Genomic DNA, 25,437 nt, shown 5'->3' on the forward strand with positions numbered 1-25,437 from the left:
TTCCCAGTTTAAACTTAATTTTATTAAGATGAATAAGAAATAAAGTTTAACAAATACAATATTAGGTATCAAAAATGTTTAGCACAACACAATGCTTTTGAGATAACAGTGCACACTGCTAGTGGAGTGCTAATAAGGTTTCCAGTAAGCACAGAGGCTGTCAAAGGCATGTACAAATCTGCATTCATGTGATTGAGTGCTATTTACATAAGGATGCTGACCTTGACAATAATCCCACAAAGAGGGTAGTGTTTATTTCTCAGATATAAAATGGTTCTGCCATTGCACCTTCTCCTGGGCACCTCATGCTGGCTCTGCTCTCCAAAGGTGAGCAGTTACCCTACAATAAAGTCCTGCAAGTGCAAACAGAGTAGCCTAGGAGAAGGAACTTATAAGCAGTTGCTGATGAGCAATGCTGAACTTTGCCTCTGGAACTCATGAACTGCTACTTACTGACTGAGGAGACAGAAGGCATTATCCACAACAGTGTGAGAGAAATATATGGCTTTACACGGTTAAGATAGTCATTATAAGATAGAAACTTCAGTTTCTAAAGTAAGTAGTAACATGTTATGCTATGTGTACAGAAACAACAACACAAGCAATGTAGTGATGGAGAAGGAAAGCCCACCCTATAAATCAAAGCCAAAGGAGGCCAAGGGAAAAAAGACATCCTGGGGTCCTGGGTCTCCGGTGATCATGGAGACTGATCTGGTTTGGAGAGACGGGAGAAATTGTCTGGCTGGTGGAAAATTCGCAGTGTTTTTGTGACTGTTCTAGTTAGTTCTAGGCTAGTCAGTTCTAGTGTTTCAGTCTACTCATTTTCAAATGGTCCATTTTTTGTGGTTAATCAGACTGTCTGTTACTTAAACCATTGAATAAATGCTTCCTAAAATTTAATGTCCCTCTTTAAAACTCAAAATCATTTTATTTTTGATGACAAATGTACTCAGCAAAATCAGCTGGATTACTGAATTATGGAAACCACAGATTTGTTTCCAAATTTATTTTATCTATTAACATTTAAATGAAAAACTTGTCAATTTACTTTTTCTTTCTTTTTTCCAGAGCTGAGGACCGAACCCAGGGCCTTGCACTTGCTAGGCAAGCACTCTACCACTGAGCTAAATCCCCAGTCCCGTCAATTTACTTTTTAAAGATAGAAAAAAAAAAGAAGCCAGGCAGTGGCGGCACTCAGCTTTAATCCTAGCACTCAGAGGCAGAGGCAGGTGGATCTCTGTGAGTTAGAGGCGAGCCTGATCTACAGAGAGAGTTTCAGAACAGATAGGGCTACCCAGAGAAACCTTGTCTTGAGAAACCCTGTCTTGAAAAATAAATAACAAAACAAACAAGGAAGGAAGGAAGGAAGGAAAAAAGGATATATACTGCAGTCTTAGGCTAATTTTTTTTTTCTGATCCAAATTCTGGACAAGAGAGAATAATAGGATTAACAAAATTATGTGAATTTGAAAGAATTTATAGCAGCGAGTTATGCCAACAAAGGTGCAAAGAGTCTCAGATTCCAATAAAAGAAACTTTAAATTATCCAGGATTATAGTTCAGTAGTAGAATGCTCATCTAGTGTGAGGCTGTAAGTTAAATTTCCAGTACAGAAAATAAATTGTTTTAATTAAAACATGCTTCTTTGATAAAATTTCTAAAAATAACTTTTGTGGAGACTTATGTAATTCAAGGAATTAAAACAAACTTCATAATGACACATCTAAGAAAATGAAGCCGGGTGGTGGTGGCGCACACCTTTAATCCCAGCACTCGGGAGGCAGAGCCAGGCGGATCTCTGTGAGTTCGAGGCCAGCCTGGGCTACCAAGTGGGTTCCAGGAAAAGGCACAAAGCTACACAGAGAAACCTTGTCTTGAAAAACCAAAAAAAAAAAAAAGAAAGAAAGAAAGAAAATGAAATAATCTTTTAGAAAAAAAAATTATATTTACTCTATTTGTGTGGGTGTTTTGTCTGGATGGATGGATGGATGGATGGATGGGTGGATAGATGGATAGATGGATGGATGGATATTCACTATATGTATGCCTGCATAGGCCAGAAGAAAGCATGAGATCCCCTGGAACTGGAGTTACAGATTGTTTTAAGTTGCTATGTGGGTACTGGGGATTGAACCCAAGTTCTCTGTAAGAGCAGGCAGTAGTACTCTTAGCCCTATAAAATGAAGTTATCTATTTATCAAAATCTTCAGAGCCGGATGTGATAGCTAACGTCAACTTGAAATCACTAGTGTTTTGAGAAGTAAAAATAGTAATTTTTCCAAAGTGGCTATGGGAAATCAGAGACGGGGGAAAAAATCAATGCTCTGAGGTGTTACTTTGCATTCTGGTACTTGCTGTTACCATAGGCTGCCTAGGCTGATTGTTACAGATCATTTCTTCAACTGAGTTGAAGAAAATGAATGAGGTTTATAAAAGCAAGAATGTTTTGCCCCCTAAATCTTCAAATAAACTCTGGAGAAAAAAAAATCTTCCCACTAGTGGAATTATAATTGGACAAGAAAAAGGCAATTAATTTTGATCCTTCCACATTGAAGGTGTTATCACAATTCTTATTTCTCCACAATTTTCACTACTCCTCAGTCCTATCCAATGTTCAGAGCCCTTTTGCTAAAAATCTATGAATTTTCTTTACACCCTGCCACCGAAGATAATTTCCTTATCTCCCAGTGTTCTGAGGAAAAGAGGACAGCCCCTGAGAAGTCCAGTGGGAGGGTGACAGTGGGCCTGGGATCCAGCTCAGTGGTCAAGTGCGTGCTTAGCATGTAGAAAGCCCTGCATTTGCCTGGAGGGGAAGGCTTCAAGAAGAGGAAGCCAGGGCTCCAGAGGGCCCCCTGCATTATTCTACCTTCAGAGGAAGTGGAGGTGAAGGTAGGTGGTAGGTCTACTGAATGGGCCTAGAGTTCTCTGGGATCCTCAAACACTTTCTCTCCCCTGCCCATCTCCTCTCTTTGTCTACTCTAACCATGTGTGCTTTCAGTTCCCGTCATCAAACCCCACTTTCTGGGACAGGGGAATGTCTTACCAAGAAGTGGGAGTCACTTGTGAAGATTGTTTTGGCAGCAGAAGAGCTATTTACTTTCATTATGTTTTTCTCCTGCTTGCAATTCTCTGCTCTAATCCCCAGGAAGTTACAAGATGATTCCATTATCTGAAGACTATAGCTCACATACACACACCTTCCTGTCTTTGTAGACCTTTTGTGTGATTGTCTTGCAGGAAATACATGTATATGTGTCTATATGTATAAAAAGATACATATATATGTATCCACAATACTTATTTTGGATTTTTTCTGTTAATTCATACAAATATAAATGAAATATAAAATTTATTTTGTAACCATATGCTAAGAAGGTGGTACGGAATGTGACTTACATAATGCACATTCTAAAACACAGTATTACAAATCCTCACAAAATATTTGGGCCATATTTGCTGAGCTGGTGCAAAGTGAACAGATAGCACAAGTTAACGAATGTGAATCTGTTCTTAATGAAGCCAAGTTAGCTCTTGCTTCAAAGAGCCACACAAACAGGTTGAGCTGGCTGCAGATTCTTGGACAGTTAACATTCTGCTTTGGTTTGATGTTGAGTTTACCAAGATCTGGAGAGGCAGAGCTTGTTTTCCAGAAAAGTAGCAACACATTCTTGGGTTTGCCTGTTATTTTATACTAATCAGAGCGAAACAATTACAGCTAAAATCCTGTGCAGCTGGAGTTTCTGGTAATTAGATTATCAAAAGTCCAACAGGTGCTACCCTTGGATGTGAAAAAGTGCCACTCTCTTAAGCGCTAGTCTGCAGACACAATTTTTAAGTGACAAGCTTCTTGATTTAGGAAGAGGAGGCATTCATGGTCAAATACAGCACCTCCTTATGGAAGTTCGCCTGAGCATGCAGAAGATGGAACAAATTCAGGAAGCCTCTGTCATCTTCATCACGCTCTCCTGTGACACACACACAGGAACAGACAGCAGGAAGAGGGAAAAGTTAAACATTTTAAAACATGGCTTAGGAATGTAAGATGTTCTCAGTGTTTATAATATTTAAAGAGAAGAATTTTTGTTGATGATCTTTACTAAGCCAGGCATTAACCACTAAAGCCACAAAATTAGACACTAGATAGAAAACAGAAAAGGACACTGGTCTAAGCTTTAGTATCTTTTAATTTATGACCTTGGGCAAGTCAGGTTATTTCTGTGTTTTCTTTTTCTCATCTATAAAACAGGGCTAATTAGGAGCTGGAGAGATGGCTTATTGGTTAAGAGCACCAGCCAATTCCTTTTTGCAGAGGACCCTGGTTCGATTCTAAGCACCCACATGGTGACTCACAATCATCTATAACTCCAGTTCTAAGGAATCCAGCATCCTCTTCTGACCTCTGCAGGTATCAGGCATGGACATAGTGCACAGACATACATGCAGGCAAAATAAAATAACAGCAAAAGCTAAGTGGCAGTGGTGTACACTTTTAATCCCAGCAGTTGGGAGGCAGAAGCAGGTGGATCTCTGTGAGTTCCAAAAAAAGCTTTTTTAAAAAACAGCTGGGTTGGGGCTGGAGAGATGGCTCAGTGGTAAAGAGCACTGACTGCTCTACCAGAGGACCTAGGTTCAATTCCCAGCACCCACATGGCAGCTCACCGCAGTCTGTAACTCCAGTTCCAGGAAATCTGAGACCCTCACATAGACATATATGCAAGCAAAACACCAGTGCACATGAAATAAAAAAAAATGAGTAAACAATAAAAAAAAACCCAGCAGGGTTTAATTATCATGTTGGCCACCTAGTAAACTAAATTAGTATCTGTTAAAACCTACATAAGGCCCTGTGTGGTAACGCATGCCTTTAGTCTCAGCATTTGGAAGGTGGAGGTAGTTGGCTCTCTGTGAGTTCAAGGCTAGCCTGGTCTACATAGAGAGTTTCAGGCCAGTTAGGTTTACTTAGAGAGAGAGAGAGACTCTGTCTCAAAAAACCAAAATCAAACTCCCAGACAGAGTTTCACTATGTAGCCCAGGCTCAAACTTCAGCTCACCTGCTCAGGCTTGAGTACTGGGACTATAGGTGTGAACCACCAAGCCCAGTTAGTTGCATCTGAGGCTGAGACCTGAAGGCACTATCACTCACTCCTATGAACTGTCTACACTCTTACTTACCAGACATAATAGGCTGCAGCATTTCCATGGTGACACAGGCAAAAGCATTTGCCACGCTCTGCAGGAAGCTCTTTCTCTCTGCTGCAGTGCTGAAGACTTTGCAGACTTTTTGCATCATTCTAACTGTCCAGTCCATGCAATATAGCTCTTTCTCACACACCTGATTCAGATGCACAAAGCACTATTATCAGTCTTCATGTGAAGAAAGCTGTAAAGCTTAAAGTGGTAGTGACAACGACAGCTTATGATTTAGCATAGTTTATTACATAGGATACCCACTGAGTCAGCAAATGGGAAATGCTTAGTAAGTGAATAAAATGGAGCGTGATGGCACATGCCTGTAATCCCAGCACTCAAATTCAAGGTCACCTTTGCCTACATAGAGAGTTTGGGGCCAGCCTGGGCTATATAAGATTCTGTCTCAAACAAAAACAAACAAAATATGTACTTTAATACTTATTTCTTTAATAATATTTTCTGTAAAGTTCAGTTCCTGGTAGGTGTATGTGGTGTGTGTGTGTGTGTGTGTGTGTGTGTGTGTTTGTGTGTGTGTGTGAGAGAGAGAGAGACAGACAGACAGACAGACAGACAGACAGACAAACCTGGGGCTTTGTAAGCACCAGGGAAGCAGCTCTATTGCTGGGTCAAGTGAATGCTAAATAACTTGCTAGAGAAAAATTTAGTTTACTTACCAAAGCCAAAAAGACTATGAGCCTCGCGAGCTCAATGGCCCGTCCGTTCACAGCTTTACTGGCCATGAAAGTGAAGCAGATGTTGTTCCCGCTCAGGATTAGGAGGCGTGCATTATTCTCCAGAAGCCACTCCCGGGGAACCACTTTTATTAAAGGAAGAAGAGTTAATGAGAAATTACACAATTGCTGTAGTAAACATCTTTAGATACATCCAATATTATATTACTTTACTGGAAATGTAATTAGTGCCAAGAGAAATACTCAGAAACAATGTTTTAGGTTTGTTCTTTCTTTTCTTTTTGAGACAGGGTTTTTCTGTGTATTCCTAGCTGTCTTAGAACTCACTCTATAGACTAGGCTGTCCTCAGAGATCTGCCTTTCTCTGTCTCATGAGTAAGCCACCACGTCTGGCATATTTTTTCCATGACAGCATCCAACCAGAGACAGGGATCATCCCATGTCATGGTGCTTTACCACTGTGCTGACAGTTTAGTCAAAGTAGTTCTACACATATGTCAGCAGGCAAAGTGACATCATAAGGATAAAGGCTTTGTAAATGTCAGAGTAACTGTATTTACAGCAACAGGGGGATTTCTTTTTATATAATCTAGAAGAGTATGAATGTGTGAGAACTTGTAAAGTGAGAGTAAGCAAACTCATTAAACTATGAAGTGACCTAATAATACCATGTAAAATTGGGAACTGAATCCCTCCTGGGGAACTGCTGGCTACTGATGGACGCTATGGGAGTTGGAGTCACTGTTTTCAGTTGTGTACCCACTGGGGAGTCTACCAGGCTGCAAGGGACAGTTCTACACCCATGGTCACGTGGACAGCTGTAGTCGGATGTTTCCTGCCCGAACCACCTGGTCCCAAATAAACACACAAAGCCTTATTTAGTTACAAATTCTTGGCCAGTAGCTCAGGCTTGTTACTAACTAGCTTTTACAACTTAACCCATTTCTATTAATCCATGTACTGCCCTGGGCTCATGGCCTTTACCTCTATCCCATTTTGGGTGTCCAACTTGCTCTCCATCTAGCTGGTGACTCCTGACTCCACCCTTCTCCTTCCCATCATCCTAAGTTTGGTCGCCCTACTTATACTTCCTGCCTGGCTACTGGCCAATCAGTGTTTTATTAAACCAGTTTGAGTGACAAATCTTTATAGTATACAAGAGGATTATTCCACAGCAAACATCGTGGTTAAACTTAGTGGGTCACAAAACAAAATAAAAAGACATGACAGAGAGAAAGTCTTATAGAGAGGAGGAGGGGAGTTTATGGGAGTGGGAGAGAGCTAAGAGAGGGTGAAGAGCAAGAGTAATCAGAATGCATTATATAAATGCATGAAATTGTCAAAGGACAAATTTAATTTAAAACATTGGAAATTTAGATAAACACATTCTTACACCACATGTATTTATATACTCTACATACATACAAGCACATACACAAAGCTAAAAATGTTTTGGAGCAGTAACAAGACATACTTAAAACTACATATTGAGCAATTAGTGATTTCTAACACACTCTTTGTTACTTAGAGAATTGTCTGTATAACTTTATAGCTGTATTCTAATACTAAATTTCTATTACTCTATATTAGTAAATACACACTTTACCTGATAGCTCATCTACAAGACTGATAACATCATCTGCTGTCCACTCCTTGGTACTTGTGTCATAGAGTAACTTAATGGCATTAGCCAAACCTTTCAAACTGGATTCGTCTGTGGGCCCTTCTACCATTTCTTGCCAAATCACCTGCCCTAGATTGAAACAAAAAGTAGGCTATGACAGAACAGATAGTTTGTGATAAAGACTTCAGGATTTGTTTAGAATGGAAAGGATTACACAATCCCATTACTTATATAAGCTACAGTCATCATTAAAATGACAATTCTGATTTCATTATAAATTTGAGTTTCTCATTAACTGTGATGAAACACAGCAATAACATCTAAACAAAGTAACTAAAGTAGTCTGAACATGAAGAACAGTGCTTTTGTGACTCTCCGCTGAGGAGCTTGTACCCATGCTTTGGTAGGTCTTCCTTTCAACAATTCTTTGAGAAGCTCACACCTATATTGCCATGTTACTTTCTCCTAAGAAAGGGTTCTCTTAAGTCTCTGCTTAAGCCTATATTAACGTATTTTTAAGTTAATTTTTTTGTTACTGGGTATTATAGTGTTTTTTGTTTTGTTTTGTTTAGTTTAGTTTTGTTTTGTTTTCAAGATAGGGTTTCTCTGTGTAGCTTTGCACCTGTCCTAGAACTTACTCTGTAGACCAGGCTGGCCTTGAACTCACAGAGATCCACCTGGCTCTGCCTCCTGAGTGCTGGGATTAAAGGTATGTACCACCACTGCTTGGTGTGGGTTTTTTTTTTAGGTTTTGTTTTATATTATTTTATGAGTATGAATGTTTGCCTGCACATATGTCTATGCAACATGTGCATGCCTGGTGCCAGAAAAGTCAGAAGAGAGCATTGGATCACCTGGGATGGGAGTTACAGATGATTGTTAGTTACCATGTGGGTGCTGGGAACCAAACCTAGGCCTTCTGGAAGAGCAGTCAGTGTTCTTAACCACTGAACCGTCTCTCCAGCCCTTTATATTAACATATCTTTAATAAGTCCTAACTCTCTTCATAAAAAGAACAGTGCTTCTATCTATTTATTATCTGTATTATCCTTTTCCTGTGTAAATGTGCATGCATGTGGAGGCCAGGGTGTCATTCCTCAGGAATCTTTTATTTTTTTATTATGATTTATTTTTTGAAACAGAGTCTTTCACTGGGACCTGGGGCTCACTTATCAGACTAAGATGGCTGGGAGCCTGAGGGATATGCCCATTGCTACATCCTCAGTGTTGGGATTACAAGTACAAGCCACTACACCCAGCTTTTTACCTGGGTGTTGGGGGTCAAAGTCAGCTCTCCATGTTTGTACAGCAAGCACATTATCCACTGAACTCTCCCTCAGCCTCAAAGAATAGTGCTTTTAGTACAGAAATGACACTACCCTGTAATACAGATTGGAATGTCAACTGCTATAATTTCACTAAAATCAAGTAAAATCTACTGGCATCCTTCTAGAAAGGAGCTTGCCTCTATTAGCATCTTTCAAATATTTGCATCAAACAGAGCAGCTCAGTCACTTTCTTTTTGTTTATTGCCAATCTTCTCTGTGGCTTATACACAACAACATTTTAATTTCAAAATAAAACTCCTGGCTGCTAGCCAATATGCATAAAAACTGGTTATCTACTGATAAAAGTGGAATAAGGAAATGTAAGGTTTTTTTTTTTTTTTTTTTTTTTTTCGAGACAGGGTTTCTCTGTGTGGTTTTGGTGCCTGTCCTGGATCTCACTCTATAGACCAGGCTGGCCTCGAACTCACAGAGATCCGCCTGCCTCTGCCTCCCGAGTGCTGGGACTAAAGACATATGCTACCGACACCCGGCGATTTTTAACATTAATCTAAACACAACCTAGGTAACAAACTTTTTAAAAAGTCATATTATGAATCTGAAAACTTAAAATTAAGTAAATCATCAATTTGGGCCTCTGCTTTGATTTCTCTGCATCATCAGTTCCCTCCAGCAGCAAACATAACCTCAAGTTACATTCATGTTTAAGAGGGAAAAGCAGCACTTTTAGGTAAATAAGAGATGACAGGAGCCAGGCAGTAGTGGTTCATGCCTTTAATCCCAGGATTTAGGAGGAAGAGGCAGGCAGATCTCTATGAGTTCAGGCCAGCCTGGTCTCCAGAGCAGTTCCAGGACAGCCAGGGCTACAGAGAAACCCAGTCTCAAAAAGCCAGAGAGAGAGAGAAAGAGAGAGAGAGAGAGAGAGAGAGAGAGAGAGAGAGAGAGAGAGAGAGAGAGAGAGAGAGAGAGAGATATGGCAGGAATATACTTGGTTCTGACTCAGAGAAGAACAATTTCTGTCTTGAAGCTCAGGGTATGCACAAGTTAATGCAGTATGTTTTTGAAACTGTGAAAGCACACTTTAAACACTAGCAGTGATGGACCTGAGTAAAGACAAAAGGCCTTCCTTGGACCTTCAACACGGTTCAGTGGATAAAGATGTAAAGGTGCTTGCTGTCCAACATGGTAACCTGAAGTCCGTCCCAGAACCCCACAGTATACGGTGAGAAGTGGTTCCTATAAGTTATCCTATGACTTCCACAGACATGCCACATTACATGCGTGCACATACACACAAATAAAATAAATAAATAAATAGATGGTATTTATTTATTTTTGAGACAAAGTCTTACTGTGGTGGTTTGAAAGGTATAGCCCCCAGAGACTCATGTGTTTGAATGCCCATAGATAGTGGCACTATTAAGAGGTGTGGCCATGTTGGAGGAAGCATGTCACTGTGGAGGCAGGCTTTGAGGTCTTATATGCTCAAGCTATGCCCATGTGCAACACAGTTCACTTCCTGCTGCTGAGGATCAAGATGTAGAACTCTCAGCTCCTTCTCCAGCACTGTCTCGGCCTGCATGCCACCTGCCATGAAACTGTAAGTCAGCCCCAGTTAAATGTTTTCCTTTATAAGAGTTGCCATAAGTCGGGTGGTGGTGGCGGCAGCGCACCTCTTTAATCCCAGCACTTGGGAGGCAGAGCCAGGTGGATCTCTGTGAGTTTGAGGCCAGCCTGGTCTACAGAGCAAGATCCAGGAAAGGCACAAAGCTACACAGAGAAACCCTAACTTGAAAAACCAAAAAAAAAAAAAAGAAAGGAAGAAAGAAAGAAAAAAGAGCTGCCATGGTCACAGTGTCTCTTCACAGTTATAGAACCCTAAGACACTTACTATATATCTCTGACAGGTCTGGAACTCTATGTATCAGAATATAGTCCAAGAACAGAGTCATGTAAGGAGAATTCTGAGTGCTTGTAAGAAAACAAGTCAAGTGTCTCAGTTTCTTCAAAATCATGAAATTTTGAATTGAATATGTTTTCATGCTCTTCCCATGTGTAACAGACAGGAGTGAGTTTATTTCAGATTATTATTACAATTAACAATAGTTATTTGTTTATATGCCTCTATGAAAAACATGTTTTTGCCATGTGTAGCTTGCCCTTGTGATTGGATACTTTACTCATGTGACTTTTTTTTTTTTTTTTTGAGACATCATTTCTCTGTCTACAGCCCTGGATGTCCTGGAACTCACTTTGTACCAAGCTAGCCTCGAATTCACAGAGATCCACCTGCCTCTGCCTCCCAAGTGCTGGGATTAAAGGCGAGCACTACCACCTCCTGGCAGTAAGGTTTTTAAAAGGCTTTCCTAAAGCAAAAGTAATTAACTAGGTATATAACACACATCCCTCAAAAAAGAAATGGTGCTTACCATCTTGAGGAGCTGTTGGTCCAAAGATAATATATAGCAATCTTGCCTGATTCACCATTGGCCATGGTTTTAATATTCGAGTCAACCAAAATGCAGAATCACTTCGCTGTGTCCAGTGATCAAGAAGGACATTCCTACAGAACAGTCTAATCCTTAACTCGAGTTTTCGGGAACTTCCTATAAAGAAAAGGTCATAAATAATTATTCTAGAAAAAGTTGCATACAGGTATTAACCACCATGGTTAAAGAGAGATCATAAACTGAGTGTATAAACAGGAAGTCACCAGGAAGTAGAAGGTGCCCTAACTATAGTTTGACTATCTTCTGTGCTTATTTTCCTTATTTAGCTTCGGTAATTTGAATAATGGGTAAATTAAATCCATGCTCAGCTCTACCAGAATCTTATGCAGTTTTAGATTTACATATTTAGACAGGGTCTCATGTATCCCAGACTGGCCTTGAACTCATTTTGTGGTTAATACTAAACTTCAGATCTTCCTGCTTTCACCTCCTCAGTGCTGGGGTTACGGGTGTGTCACTGCTCCCAGTGTATGTGGTGGCAGGTACGAAATGCATCTTCAGCAAGATTTTGGATTTAAAAGGAAATAAATATAAAGACCAGACATACATTATCCACATACTTTGTACTGAAAGTGATACTCCATTTTCTTTCACAAAAATTTTAAGAGTTATGATTTATTTATATTTTTGGCTTAATAATTTTTCAATTGTATTTATTTTTATTTTATGTGTATAGGTGTTTTGACTCTTATATCTGTGTACCACATGTGTGCAGTTTTAAAAAATTATTACATTTTTAAATTTTGTGTGTGCCTACATGTATGTGTGTATATGTGCCATGGCATGCATGTAGAAGTCAGTTCTCTGCTCCCCCATGTGAATCCTAGGGAGCTCAGGTTCAAGCACCTTTACCTGCCAAGTAAACAGCCACAATTTTAGCTTTGTGACTGGTTCTGATATAGCCCCAAATGGCTACAAATTCTGTATATAGCCGAGACTAGCCTGGAACTTCTAATCTTCTTGCCTTCTCTTCTAAGTGCTGAGATCAGAGGTATGAGCTAGGCCTGATTTTCTTAAGTTTATTTAATTAATTACTTATTTTTCAAACAGAGTTTTGTGTATCCCAGGCTGGCCTTGGACTCAGTATATAGCTAAGGATGACTCTGAGCCTCTGATTCGCCTGGTTCCAACTCCAAAGTGCTGGGATGACAGGCATGAGTCATCCCATCAGTTTTATTCAATGTTGGGGCATCCTAGGAAAGTATTCTACCACCATCTAAACTACATCTTCCAGACCCCAAATTGAGTCTTAAAGCATGAGATAGAAAGAAAGTATTTAAGAAAAATGAGAAAATGAAAAAGGTTCCCAGAGGATACTACAATCGCATAAAGGGCATTGGAGACACAGTGAGTAGAAAGAACAATATGCTCAAGTCTAGCTAAAACAGTGGACAGTAAGTTTGATTATTTTTTGAGACAGAATCTCTCCATGCAGCCCTGGCTATTCTGGAACTCAGTATGTAGACCAGCCTGGCCTCAAACTCACAGAGATTCATTGACTCTGCCTCCCTGAGTGCGGGGATTAAAGGTGTGCACCACCACCACTGCCCGGCTCATCACTTTTTTTATAGTGAAATGTTTCAAGTTGACAGAAAAGTAAAAATACAATAACAAATACAGTATGCAAATCAAGTTTAGTCAAAGCCTTACATCTTTCTATGTTTGCTTCAGGGTTTTTAAAATAAGTATTACAAATGTTGAATTTTTAGTTTACCAATTCCAATCACTTTCCCCAGAAGAATCACCATCTTGGATTTGGGGTTTGTCCTTGTCCCTTCTGTTAGTCAGGCTTCTCCAGAGGAACTACCAATAGGAAGCCGATCACATCCACATGGTATCCTAGGTTCTGTGGTGCTGGGATGGAACCCACTACCAACCGAGCTACATCCCAGCCCCTCCACAACTTGTTTCATGTATATTTTTGAACTCTACCTCTTCTTAACATTTCATCTCTACACTATTATCTTTGAAATGAAGCTCTTTACCTGGTTTGTTACAGACAACAGTCTGCATCTTACGGGAGAGATTAGTCAACTCACATAAGTAGTTATAAACACGATGGCACTCAAGTTCATCCCAACCCGCTGTTAAGGTCTGAGGAAAACAGAAGAAACATTTGCACAAGTTCAGACACAAATTGGAAGGGTAGCCACTACTTCTTAATAAAAATAGGCTGTTTGTAGTATATGACATAGGTGATGTACAATTTTTATCCTCAATTCACAAGAAATCTATATAATCACAACCTAGAAATTCTCCAAAATCTTGCTTCTTTTTTGTTAGTAAGAAAGTTGTTTTTGTGGTTTTTTAAAAAATTATTTATTTTTATTTCATGTGAATTGGTGTTTTGCATGTATGTCTGTATGAGGGTGTCGGGTTCTCATGAGCTGCCATGTGGGTGCTGGGAATTGAACCTGGGTCCTCTGGAAGAGTAGTCAGTGTTCTTAACCACTGAGCCATCTCTCTTGCCCCCCACCACATTTTTTTTGTTTTGTTTTGTTTTTGCTTTTTTTTTTTTTTTTCCAAGACAGGGTTTCTCTGTGTAGTCCTGGATGTCCTGGAACTCACTATGTAGACCAGACTGGCCTCAAACTCAGGGATCTGCCTGCCTCTCCTAGTTTGTGTGCCACCAACACTCAGCAAATTTTAAGGTTTTTATAAATTTATTTTGATTTTTGAGTATGTGTCTCTGTGAGGTTATGCCACACGAGTGAAAGTGCTTGTGGAAGCCAGGAGAGTCACAGCTACAGACAATTGTGAGCTGCCCTGATATGGTGCTAGGAACCAAACTTTGGTGTTCTACAAGAGCATCAAGTATTCTTAGCTGATGAACCACCGCTATAACCTTCTCAGTTTGGACCTCACTCACTACTGTACTACAAGTGGTCTCAAACCTGAGATCTGCCTGCAGCAAGTCTAAGTAATAGAACTCTAGTCCTAGTTTTGTGACTCAGCTTTTAAACTTAAATTAAATCAAACTAAATTAAACCAATTATTAATTTATTTTTGTGTGTATGTGTGTATGAGACCACAGAGGACACACACACACAAGGGGATGTTGGGTGTCCCCTTCTACATGCTCCTATTCCTTTGGGACACTCTCTCACCAAACATAGAACTTGTAGTTTTTGGCTATGCTGGCAGCCAGTAAGCCCCTGGGATGGGATTAGAGGTCATTATGGCAATGGAAGCCTTTCACTCGGGTGCTGAGGATTTGAATTTAGGTCTTCAGACTTAGCACATCAAGTACTCTTACCTACTGGACCATCTTTCAGCCTCTGTGGCTTAGTTTTACAGTAGACTGTCTAAGATTTTTACACTTGTCATTTTAATATTGTTTACAAATGATAATGATCTCATTTTAATGTGATAATTGATTATAATTTGCTTGTTTTTAAATAAATGAAAAAAACAGACAAAATTTAATAACTGTCTTGAATATATAAAGATGTACAAACATATAAAAATGAGATTAAAGTAGCATATAATTATATAAATTAATTAATCATGTAGTGTATTTATTTATTTATTTTTCAGACAAGGTCTCACTTTGCAACTCTGGCTGGACTAGAAGTCATTAGGTAGACCAGACTGGCCTCTGCCTCTGCCTCCAGAGCACTGGGATTAAAGGAGTGTGCCATCACTCTTAGCCCCCCATATAAATCCTTAAAATAATTCACTGGATTTCAGTGGTTTAAAAAAATAATCTTCTGAGACAGTGAGATGGCTCATTAGGTAAAGGTGTAACACCTAACCCACAGGTGGAAGGAGCACCAGCTCTTACAAGTTGTCACTCTGACATTGACACAAATGCAAATTAAAAAATTTTTTGATTTATTTTATGTGTATAAATGTTTTGCTTGCATATACGTATGTGTACCACATGTGTGCTTGATCTCCAAGAAGGTCAGAAGAGGGCTGTAGGACCTCCTACAACTGGAGTTTGGATGGGTATGAGTCACCATATGCATGCTGGGAATTGAACCTGGGTCCTCTGGAAGCACAGTCAGTGCCCACAACCGCTGAGCATCTCTCCAGACCTACATACATTTAAAAAAAAATTAATCTTTAATCCCAGCACCCACAATTTAACTTTATTCCTTCTAGATTGAGAGAAATTGCTAAGCAGTGATTATTTCTGGTGAAAAGAAATCAGTAGATGGGAGATAGGCCTGGGAGGGAGACTTTTTACTTTATATATTTTGTTCCTTTTGAATTTTACATGAATGCATATCTTAATACTTAATCCAAAGATAGAAAGTACAAAACAAATGGAAAAAAGTAAAAAATCTGTTTTTGGAAGACTGTTAGTAGGAAGTCCTAGAGTCTGGGTGCATAAGAGCTGGTGGCTGGGAGGCTGGGATACAGCATATGATTCTCAGGTACTGTCCTGGGGAATGTGGTAAGAGCCTAAGGTGGTTATAAGTTTTAAATTAGATAATTTACGAAGACTGCTTAGGACAGTGTCTGGCACATATATAAGGCTTAATAAATGACACTTTTTATTTTTTTCTCTTTATAAGAGATTAGTAGATATTCTTGACATAATAAATTTATTTCTAAAGTCACATTTCAGGAAATTAGCCTATAAATTTAAACTGAAAATACTCATAAAAAAAACCAGGTGTAGGGGCTGGAATGATGGCTCAGTGGTTAAGAGCACCAACTGCTCTACCAGAGGACCAGGGTTTAATCCCAGCACCCTGCCTGTAACTCCAAGATCTGACACCCTCACACAGACATATATGCAGATAAAACACCAATGTACATAAAATAAATAAATTGTTAAAAAAGAAAGCCAGGTGTAGTGGTACACTCCTTTATTCCTAGCACTTGCGAAGCAGACGCAGCAAATCTCTGTGAGCTCGAGACCATCTTTGTTTACATAATGAGTTCCAAGACAGCCATGGCTACACAGTGAGACACAGACTCAAAAAATTAAATAAAATAAAATTATAAACCAATGCACACATATACTACTCTTTTAAGTTGGCTAAGGGCTTGGGTTGCAGCTCTGAGATAGAGTGCTTACCTAGTATGCCTAAGGACCTAGGTTCAAACGCTAGCTCACAAAAAACAAACAAAATTTAAGTACCTTTATATAGAGTAAATAAATGCTAAGCATTTCTCACCAGTTAGAAAACCAAACATATTCTTAAACAAATTTTTACAGTGTTATTTTGCTTTACGATTACTAGAGTGTCTATTAATGTACACAGGAATTCCATATTCTACTTGTTAACAATTCAAAATCATTCATTAAACAATGTACCTGTAAAAACATCCCATAACATGGTAATCCCACACATTGCAAAGGAGCCGAACAGCCACTGAATTTAAAACAGGAAACCTGTAGAGAGAGCAACTGTTAGTGGATCTATAAAATAACTTGATATTCAGGTTTACTGGAGATAGCTTTTTGTTGTTGTTGTTGTTGTTGCTGTTTTGAGACAGGGTTTCTCTTTGTAGCTCTGGCTGTCCAGGCTGGCCTTGAACTCAAAGATCCACCTGCTTCTACCTCCCTCTGCTGAGATTAAAGGCATGCACTACTATGCCTGGCTACTGGAGACAGACATCTTGAGACAGGGTCTAGCTCTCATTAAAGAAACTCTGCAACAGAGACCATTGCAGAAAACCTCAACAGATCAAAATGCAGAGGAACAAGAGATTCTGTGGTGCCCAGCCCCACCTGATACATCTCCAACACAAGAGATCATGTAGGGAGAAGGGATGGAAAGACTGTGACAGTCAGGGGAACAGGAAGTCTGCTGTGAGAGTGTGTTTCCTAGAAATACTAGGGAAACTACACCCATGAAGTCATGAAATCATCAGCATGGCTGCATAAATGAGACCTGAACAAGGAAGACACTAATAGACATGTTGACATGGAAGGGGGAAATCTCTTGGGGCCCCAAACCTAGACAAAAAGGGCAACTAAGGAATGCTGAGAGCAGGAGAGAGAGTCTTCCCCAGCGAAGAGCCGCCAAACTGGTTATCCAATAACAAGTAGTCAGCCCTGAAACAATGTCTATACAAATATCAGTATATGAACTGAGCAGGCTGTCTTTATATATTTAGGAGTGTGTGTGTGTGTGTGTGTGTGTGTGTGTGTATGTATGTGTGTGTGTGTGTGTGTGTGTGTGTGTGTGTGTGTGTGTATGTAACAGAGAAACAAGAAGGCATGAATTTGAGATAAAGAAGGGGGTATATATGAAGGGTTAGGAGAAAAAAAGGGAGGAATGGCATTATTATATTTTAATTTAAAAAATTACTAGCCAGGCAGTGGTGGCGCACGCCTTTAATCCCAGCACTCGGGAGGCAGAGGCAGACAGATTTCTGTGAGTTTGAGGCCGGCCTGGTCTCCAAAGCAAGTTCCAGGAAAGGTGCAAAGCTACACAGAGAAACCCCATCTCGAAAAACCAAAAATAAAATAAAATAAAAAATAAATAAATAAAATAAAAAATTATTAATAAAAAATTAGTGTTGAGCGTGGTGGGCACACCTTTGATCCTAGCTCTTGTGAGGCAGAGGCAGGCAGAATCCCCAACATGCATGTAAAAACAGCTGAGTGTGGTAAGGTGAGTCTGTAACTGCAGTGCTGGGGATGACTCTGGAGAGGGACAGGTAGATCTCCAGGGCTCTCAGGTCTGCCAGACTAGCTGAAACAGCAAGCTGGAGCTCCTTATGTCTCTAAAACATAAAGTGAAGTCAAGTGTGGTTGCACACACCTTTAATCCCAGCACTCAAGATGCAGAGACAGCCTGACCTCCATGAGTTTGAGGCTTGCCTGGTCTATATAGAGTTCCAGATTCCCTAAGACTACATAAATAGACCCTGTCTCAGAAATCAAATAGCCAAACTAAAAACCAAAAACCAAAGAAAAAAAGAAAAACTCCCCTCCCAAAACAATAAAGAAACATAAAGTGGAGAGGCTGGAGGGATGGCTCAGCAGGTTAGAGTACCTGCTGCTCTTGTAGAGGGCCCTGGGTTAAGATCCCAGACCCCACACGATGACTCAACCATCCACAAGCTCCAGTTCCAGGGGAACCTATGCCTTCTTCTGACTCCTGCACTCAGCAGGCATGTGCACAGTACACATATATACACTCAGGCAAAACATTCATAGTGGAGGGCCAGGTTTGGTGGCACACACCTTTAATCCTAGCACTTGGGAGGCAGAGGCAGGTGGATCTCTGTGTTTGAGGCCAGTCTCAGTAACAACAACAAAAATGTAGAGAAGTTTTCTGACATCAGCTTGTAGCCATGATATGCACATACAGGTACACACTCGCACGCACGCATGCACGCACGCACGTGTACACACATACAATTTCAGCACACATACAATTTCAGCCTAAGGGTATAACTCAATTATAGTTATATACACATACAATTTCAGCCTAAGGGTATAACTCAGTTATAGTTATATACACATACAATTTCAGCACACATACAATTTCAGCCTAAGGGTATAACTCAGTTATAGTTAAATAGCATAAAAGAGGCCCAAGTTTCATCTCCAGCACAGCAAAACAAAATAAATATTGCAAATCTTTATTGTTTAGTATACTTACATAAAAAGAGTTAAACACTTAGAAATTATTTCATTTTAATAAAATACCTAAATCATTAGTTTTTTGTTTTTTTTTTCTTTTGAATCTCATTAGCGTTTAAAGGAAAACCACCCAGGGCAGGCAAGCTATAAATCTCAGCAGCTGAGGAGGAGAATGGAGGAGAAAAAGAAGAGAGGCCATGCCATTTAAGCTGGCACAAAGGTCTGCCACATGCAGACAACCAAATGGAGGGGAGCCAGCTTTAGAGAAAAAAAAAGGTAGGAGCCCATGGGATCCAAAAAAGCTTGCTGAGGCTGTGGGAGAAAGACAGATGAGGAAAAGCTGCACCGTTCTGACTCCTCAGCCAACTCCATGGTGGCTCATAAGGACTGCTTTGTTTTATTTATTTTTTTTGTTTGGTTTGTTTTTTTGTTTTGTTTTTTTTTTTTTTTTTTTTGGGTTTTTCGAGACAGGGTTTCTCTGTGTAGCTTTGCGCCTTTCCTGGGACTCACTTGGTAGCCCAGGCTGGCCTCGAACTCACAGAGATCCGCCTGCCTCTGCCTCCCGAGTGCTGGGATTAAAGGCGTGCGCCACCACCGCCCGGCCTGTTTTTTTTTTTTGAGACAGGGTTTCTCTGTGTAGCTTTGCACCTTTCCTGGAACTCTCTTTGGAGACCAGGCTGGCCTCGAACTCACAGAGATCTGCCTGCCTCTGCCTCCCAAGTGCTGGGATTAAAGGCTTGTGCCACCACCGCCCGTTTGTTTTATTTTTGAGACAAGGTCTTGAACTGGTTATACAGCAGAGATGACCTTGATTTCCTGATCCTCAGCCTCTGCCTCCTGATTGCTGGGACTGCAGGTCTGTGCCACCACATCCAGCTTTTTGTTTTTGCTTTTTTGAGGCAGGGCCACCTATCTCAAGATGATCTGGAACTCACTATGTAGCTGAGGAGCATGACCTTGAATTTCTGATGCTTCTGCCTCAGTTTCCCTAGTGCTTGGATTACAGGCCTGTGCCCCTGTGCTGAGTTTAAGAGGTGCTAGGGAACAAATCATAAGCAGACAATCTATCAACTGAGCTGCAGCCCCAGCCCCTAAGTCACCACTTTTATGTTGTTGCTTGTTTTTGAGACAGGGTTTCTCTGTGCAGCCGTAGCTGTCCTAGAATTTGCTCTATAGACCAGGCTGGCCTCGAACTCACTCTCAGAGACCCACCTGACTCTGGCATACACCACCACCACCCAGCCTCTAAGTTTTAAACAACTTTGGCAGCTGTGAGAGCAATGGCTCAGCAGCTAAAGTGCTTGTGTCACAAACGTGAGGACTGAATTCAATCCTGGTACCCATGTGAAAAAGAGGACTGCCAACCGGGTGGTGGTGGCTCATGACTTTAATCCCAGCACTCTGGAGGCAGAGGCAGGAGGATCTCTGTGAGTTCGAGGCCAGCCTGGTCTGCAAAGCAAGGTCCAGGACAGCCAGAACTGCTACACAGAGAAATCCTGTCTCAAAAAACAAAAAACAAACAAACAAACAAAAAACCCTTCAAAAAAAGGAAAAAGAGGTGTGCACCATGGTATACATGCCCTGCCACAAATAAAAATAAATATTACAAAAAACTACTAACTGCCTTATTATTCTTGTATGGTATAAAATATATTGTAATTTATTTATTTTGGTTTTTTGAGACAGGGTTTCTCTGTGTAGTCCTGGCTGTCCTGGAACTTGCTTTGTAGACCAGGCTGGCCTGGAACTCAGAGATCCACCTGCCTCTGCCTCCCAAGACGTGTGCCACCACTGCCCAGCTTTATTTTTGAATATATATTATTTTGAATGATCTGTATGTATGCAGGTATGTGTGGGTGCCTGCAGAGACCAAAGGTGTTTGATCACCTACAGGTGGAGTTACACCTGTAACACCACTAAGGTACTGGGAATCAAAGCTGGGTCCTCTGCAAGAATATTATGCACTCTTAACCACTGAGCCATCTCTTCATATGTTTTTCCTAAATGCATATAATGATGATAAGCTTTAAATTATAAATCTAATCTCTTTTTTTGTCTTCCATGGGTACCCATAAACAGAAACACACACATACACATAGTTAAAAAAAATAAAAATCAATCCTGTTTTTAAAAGATAAATTTGGGGCTGGAGAGATACTTGCTTTTCTTGCAGAGGATCCATGTCTGACTCCCAGTATCGACTCACAATTGCCTGTAGATCCAGTGTCAGGGGATATGATGCCTTCTTTTGGCTTCCATGGGCACCAGGCACACACATGATGCATATGCATACATACAGGCAAAACATTCATACATATAGAAAATTTAAAAGATAGGCTTATGAAGACTATATGACATTAGTGATAAATTATCTTCACTGGGAATCAAGAACATGAACTAATTCTGGCATATGATCTTACTTCTGAGAGGATCTTGTGAATGTACTTTAGTCTGTCCTTGGTGGGAAGCAGCAAGGTGCATCTTTTAAACAGTAGACCTGAGAAAGGAAAGAGACATAAAATGACAATGAAATTAAATAAACTTATCAGCAGCATAGCATAGCAGGCGTTCTTGGACCACCAGCCGCAAAATCATGACATGGAGACATTATTAGTTATGAACGCTTGACCTTATCTTATGCTTGTCCCACTAGCTCTTATAACCTATTTTAACTCGTTTCTTTTCATCTACATTTTGCCTCGGGGATTTTACCTTTCTTTTATTCTGTATGTCCTACTTTCCTGCGTCTTCCATGTCTGGCTGGTAGCTGCTGGGCTGGCCCTGGGCATCTCCCTCTCTTTCTGCCTGTGTTCTCTCTCTCCCCTCACTCACCTTTAGATTCCTCCTATTATTTTCTCTGCCTGTTAGCCCCACCTATCCCTCTACTGCCTGGCTATTGGCTATTCAGATTTTTATTAGACCAATCAGGTGCCTTAGGCAGGCAAGGTGAAACAGCAATATATCTTTACACATTTAAACAAATGCAGCATAAACAAATGCAACACATTTTTACATAGTTAAAGTAATATTCCACAACAGCATAATACAATATTCCCTTAAAATTAAGTATGCTATATCACTGTGGACTATGATCTAGTTTTTACACAAATATTTTGGAGGAAGAATTAAAAGTAATATAGTGCATGACAATCACTAAGTGGTGTTGATGTCCATCTAGCTTTGGCAAGAGCCAAAAACTTGTGATATAGATAATATAAGCCACATATCAGACTATTTGATTTAAAAAGATACAATAATAAGGCAAAAAGATATACTAGGCAAACTTTATTCTGCAGGAAATATATTCTAGTATCTCTTGGGATTAACCTTATACCAACAAAGGAAAACATTATAAAAATTGTGTAAAATATAGGAAGAATAGGGAGATTTTGTACTTTTTTATCCAAATAAAAAATTTTTAGCTGGGTGGTGGTGACACACACCTTTAATCCCAGTACTTGGGAGAGAGGCAGAGGCAAACAGATCTCTGAGTTCAAGGCCAGCCTAGTCTATAGAGCTAGTTTCAGGACAGCCAAGGCTACACAGAAAAACTCTGTTTTGAAAAACCAAAAGAGGGGGAAAAATAATAAAAAAATAAAAATTTAAAGTCATGGGACTGGAGTGATGGCTCAGTGGTTAAGAGTACTGGCTATTTTTCCAGAGGACCAGGATTCAATCCTTAGCACCCACATGGCAGCTCACAAATTGTAACTCCAGTTCCAGTGGATATGATGCCCTCTTTAGGTCTCTAAGAGCACTTCATGCATGTGGTACACAGCCACATATTCTGGCAGAAACACCCATACACACACAAAATAATAATGAAAAGAAAAAGTCATCCAGGAGTAGTGATGCATGCCTTTGATCCCAGAATCAAAGGATCTTGACTTGGGAGGCAAGGGCAGGTGGATCTCTGTGTTTGAGGACAGCCTGGTCTACATACTGAGTTCCAGGCCAGCTAGGGCTATATAGGGACTCTGTCTCAAAAAAAAAAATTTTTTTTTTTAAAAATGTCATTAAGTATTTAAAATTTCAGAGGTTAGAAGTCAGTTCTGCTCACATAAATTATATATATATATATATATATTTATAAATTTGCTCACATATTGGATTAAATATCTGTCTCTCTCCAAAGACTGTAGCTGGAAGTTTTCCTGTGTCCTGCCTGGCCCTGAGGTCCCAGTGTCTTATAAAATAATCATTCAGAGGCTTATATTAATTATCAATTGTATGGCCTATGGCTCCAGCTTATATTAACTAGCTCTTTAAACTTAATTCAACCCATTTCTATTTATCTATGGCTTGCCACGTGGATCCATGGCTTACTGGTACTTTCACATCTTCCTTCCTTAGTGGCTGGACCATGTCTTTCCTGTCTCCATCCTTCTCTCTCTATCTCTTTAGCAATAATTTACCTGGCTGTAAACTTGCTTGTCACAGGCCAAAACAGCTTTATTAGCCAATGGGAGAAACACATATTCACAGCATACAGAAAGACATCCTATAGCAAAAGACTTACACTATTTTTTCTTTTCTTTTCTTTTTTTTTTTTTCTTTTTTCTTTTTTTTTTTTTTGAGAGAGTTTCTCTATGTAACCTTGTCTCCTGGAACTAGCTATGTAGATCAGGTTAGCCTTGAACTCATAGAGATTTGCCTGCCTTTGCATCTGAGTGCTGGGATTAAAGGTATGCACCACCACACTTGGCTTTATTTAACTTTTATGTGTATGAATGTTTCACCAGCATGTGTTATGTGCACAGGGCATTGGATCACCTGGAACTAGAGTTATAGACAGTTGTGAACCACCATGTAGGTTCTGGAAACCAAACCCCCTAGTCCTCTGCAAGACAGCAAGTACTCACTCCTAGCCACTGAACTATCTCTCCTCTAAGATAGTTTACAGAGCGTGTATGTTAAAGTGTAGGATTCTGTGTCATGACATTGGGAAAAAAAACAACCTTCCAATTTCTCAGTAAGATGTTATTTGAACTATACTGGAGGAAGTGTATGATTTATTTCCCCTAAGTATTCTGCTTTCCTAAAATGGCAATACATTGTTAACATTCCTGTAAGGACAAATGGCATTCACTAAAAATGGTGTGTGTGGTAGGGAAAGATACACTTGAATATCACCACTTTCTCCAGTTTTTACTCTTTATATAATATAATCACCACTTCTCTACATTTACTCTTTACATAATAAAATGATTATATAACCCTAAAGATCTATAGGAATCAAGCTTATTTTTAGAAGTTGCTATGTTTGGGTAACACATGACCAGAATTGAATTTTAAACATAAACCCTCCTTATTTTTCTTATAGGAAGTTATTTTCAGAGTTTGGCTTTAGTCTGAGTTCTTTTCCTTTCATGTTTTGGCATTGTGTCTCATGTTATATCATAGCTGGGACTGCAAGCTAGAATTGCCTTTTTTACTGGAAATCTCCTATTTTTTTTTTTTTTTTTTTGGTTTTTCGAGACAGGGTTTCTCTGTGTAGCTTTGCGCCTTTCCTAGAGCTCACTTGGTAGCCCAGGCTGGCCTCAAACTCACAGAGATCCGCCTGGCTCTGCCTCCCGAGTGCTGGGATTAAAAGCGTGCGCCACCAACGCCCGGCCGAAATCTCCTATTTTTAAGGGTTGCAGTTTACCATAAAACCCTCCTGTTTAGCTGACTTTTTTTTCTAAACACAGGTACTCTTTTTCAGAGACCAATTTCTTTTAAGTTCTCCCAGGAAAATAATGTCAGATGCAGTATTCTTTCTACACTGGCCATCTGTTCTGTTCAGTATGAAATGCAAATTAAATTTATAATCTTCAAAGTTAAGATTCTGAAAAATGTTATTTTAATATCTAAAAACAGGAACAGATCAGATAGGAAGGAAAGCATGGGAAAATGTTGAGTGTGTCAAACATTTACCAAATGAACCAATCACAAAGCATGTATCTACAAAAAACTGAATGGAAAATTAAAGCTAATATATTAATCAGACATTTTTTGAAGATTAGGTGTTAAGATCAACCTTTATATATTTTTAACTGAATTACCCATATAATTATTGTTTTTTGTTTTTAATGTGGTGCTGAAGATGGAACCTAGGGCCTTTTTTATTTATTTGTTTGAGACCATCTCAGGTAGCCAAGGCTGGTCTCATACTATGTAGCTGAAACTGGCCTTGAATTTCTCATTCTATGGCCTTCACTTCCACAGTGTTGTGATTAATAAGCTTGGGCCAGTAGGTAGGCAAGTACTCTACCACTGAATTCAATTCCCAGACAATGTCATTGGGTTTGCTTAAGCAGCTAAGATTTGATCAGGAAAATAAAAATTCCTTTGGACTGAACCCAAAAGACAATCATCTAATACTTGCCTCATTCGTTCCAGGATTTATCAAATCTACTTAAAAACACTGAAACCAACAACACCGTCTTCATTTAAAAAAAAAAAAAAAGACTTATTTATTTGTCTATATGTTTTCCCTGCATGTGTGTGTGTATATATATACCTGAGGCAGTCAGAAGAGGGTGCTGGATCCCCTGGAACTGGAGTTACAGACAGTTGTGAGCTGCCATGTGGGTGCTGG

At 39.8% G+C, this 25,437-nt stretch overlaps 1 protein-coding gene across 5 annotated transcripts in view; it reads right to left on the reverse strand.

Annotated features, from left to right (window-relative positions):
• Fbxo47 (F-box protein 47) overlaps positions 1–25,437 on the reverse strand; it is a 33,377-nt gene continuing 7,940 nt past the window's right edge. For all 5 annotated transcript variants that reach the window (XM_042282718.2, XM_042282719.2, XM_042282722.2 and 2 more), the window contains 8 exons: positions 21,278–21,354; positions 16,575–16,652; positions 13,288–13,396; positions 11,222–11,398; positions 7,489–7,635; positions 5,865–6,007; positions 5,173–5,332; positions 1–3,965 (listed from right to left, as the gene is read on the reverse strand). In XM_042282718.2, coding sequence (XP_042138652.1) covers positions 3,853–3,965; positions 5,173–5,332; positions 5,865–6,007; positions 7,489–7,635; positions 11,222–11,398; positions 13,288–13,396; positions 16,575–16,652; positions 21,278–21,354 — 1,004 coding nt within the window. In that variant the 3' untranslated portion in view covers positions 1–3,852. The remainder of the gene's footprint in view (positions 3,966–5,172; positions 5,333–5,864; positions 6,008–7,488; positions 7,636–11,221; positions 11,399–13,287; positions 13,397–16,574; positions 16,653–21,277; positions 21,355–25,437) is intronic.

This window comes from Peromyscus maniculatus, chromosome 8 (genome assembly GCF_049852395.1).
Source record: "Peromyscus maniculatus bairdii isolate BWxNUB_F1_BW_parent chromosome 8, HU_Pman_BW_mat_3.1, whole genome shotgun sequence".
NCBI lineage: Eukaryota > Metazoa > Chordata > Mammalia > Rodentia > Cricetidae > Peromyscus > Peromyscus maniculatus.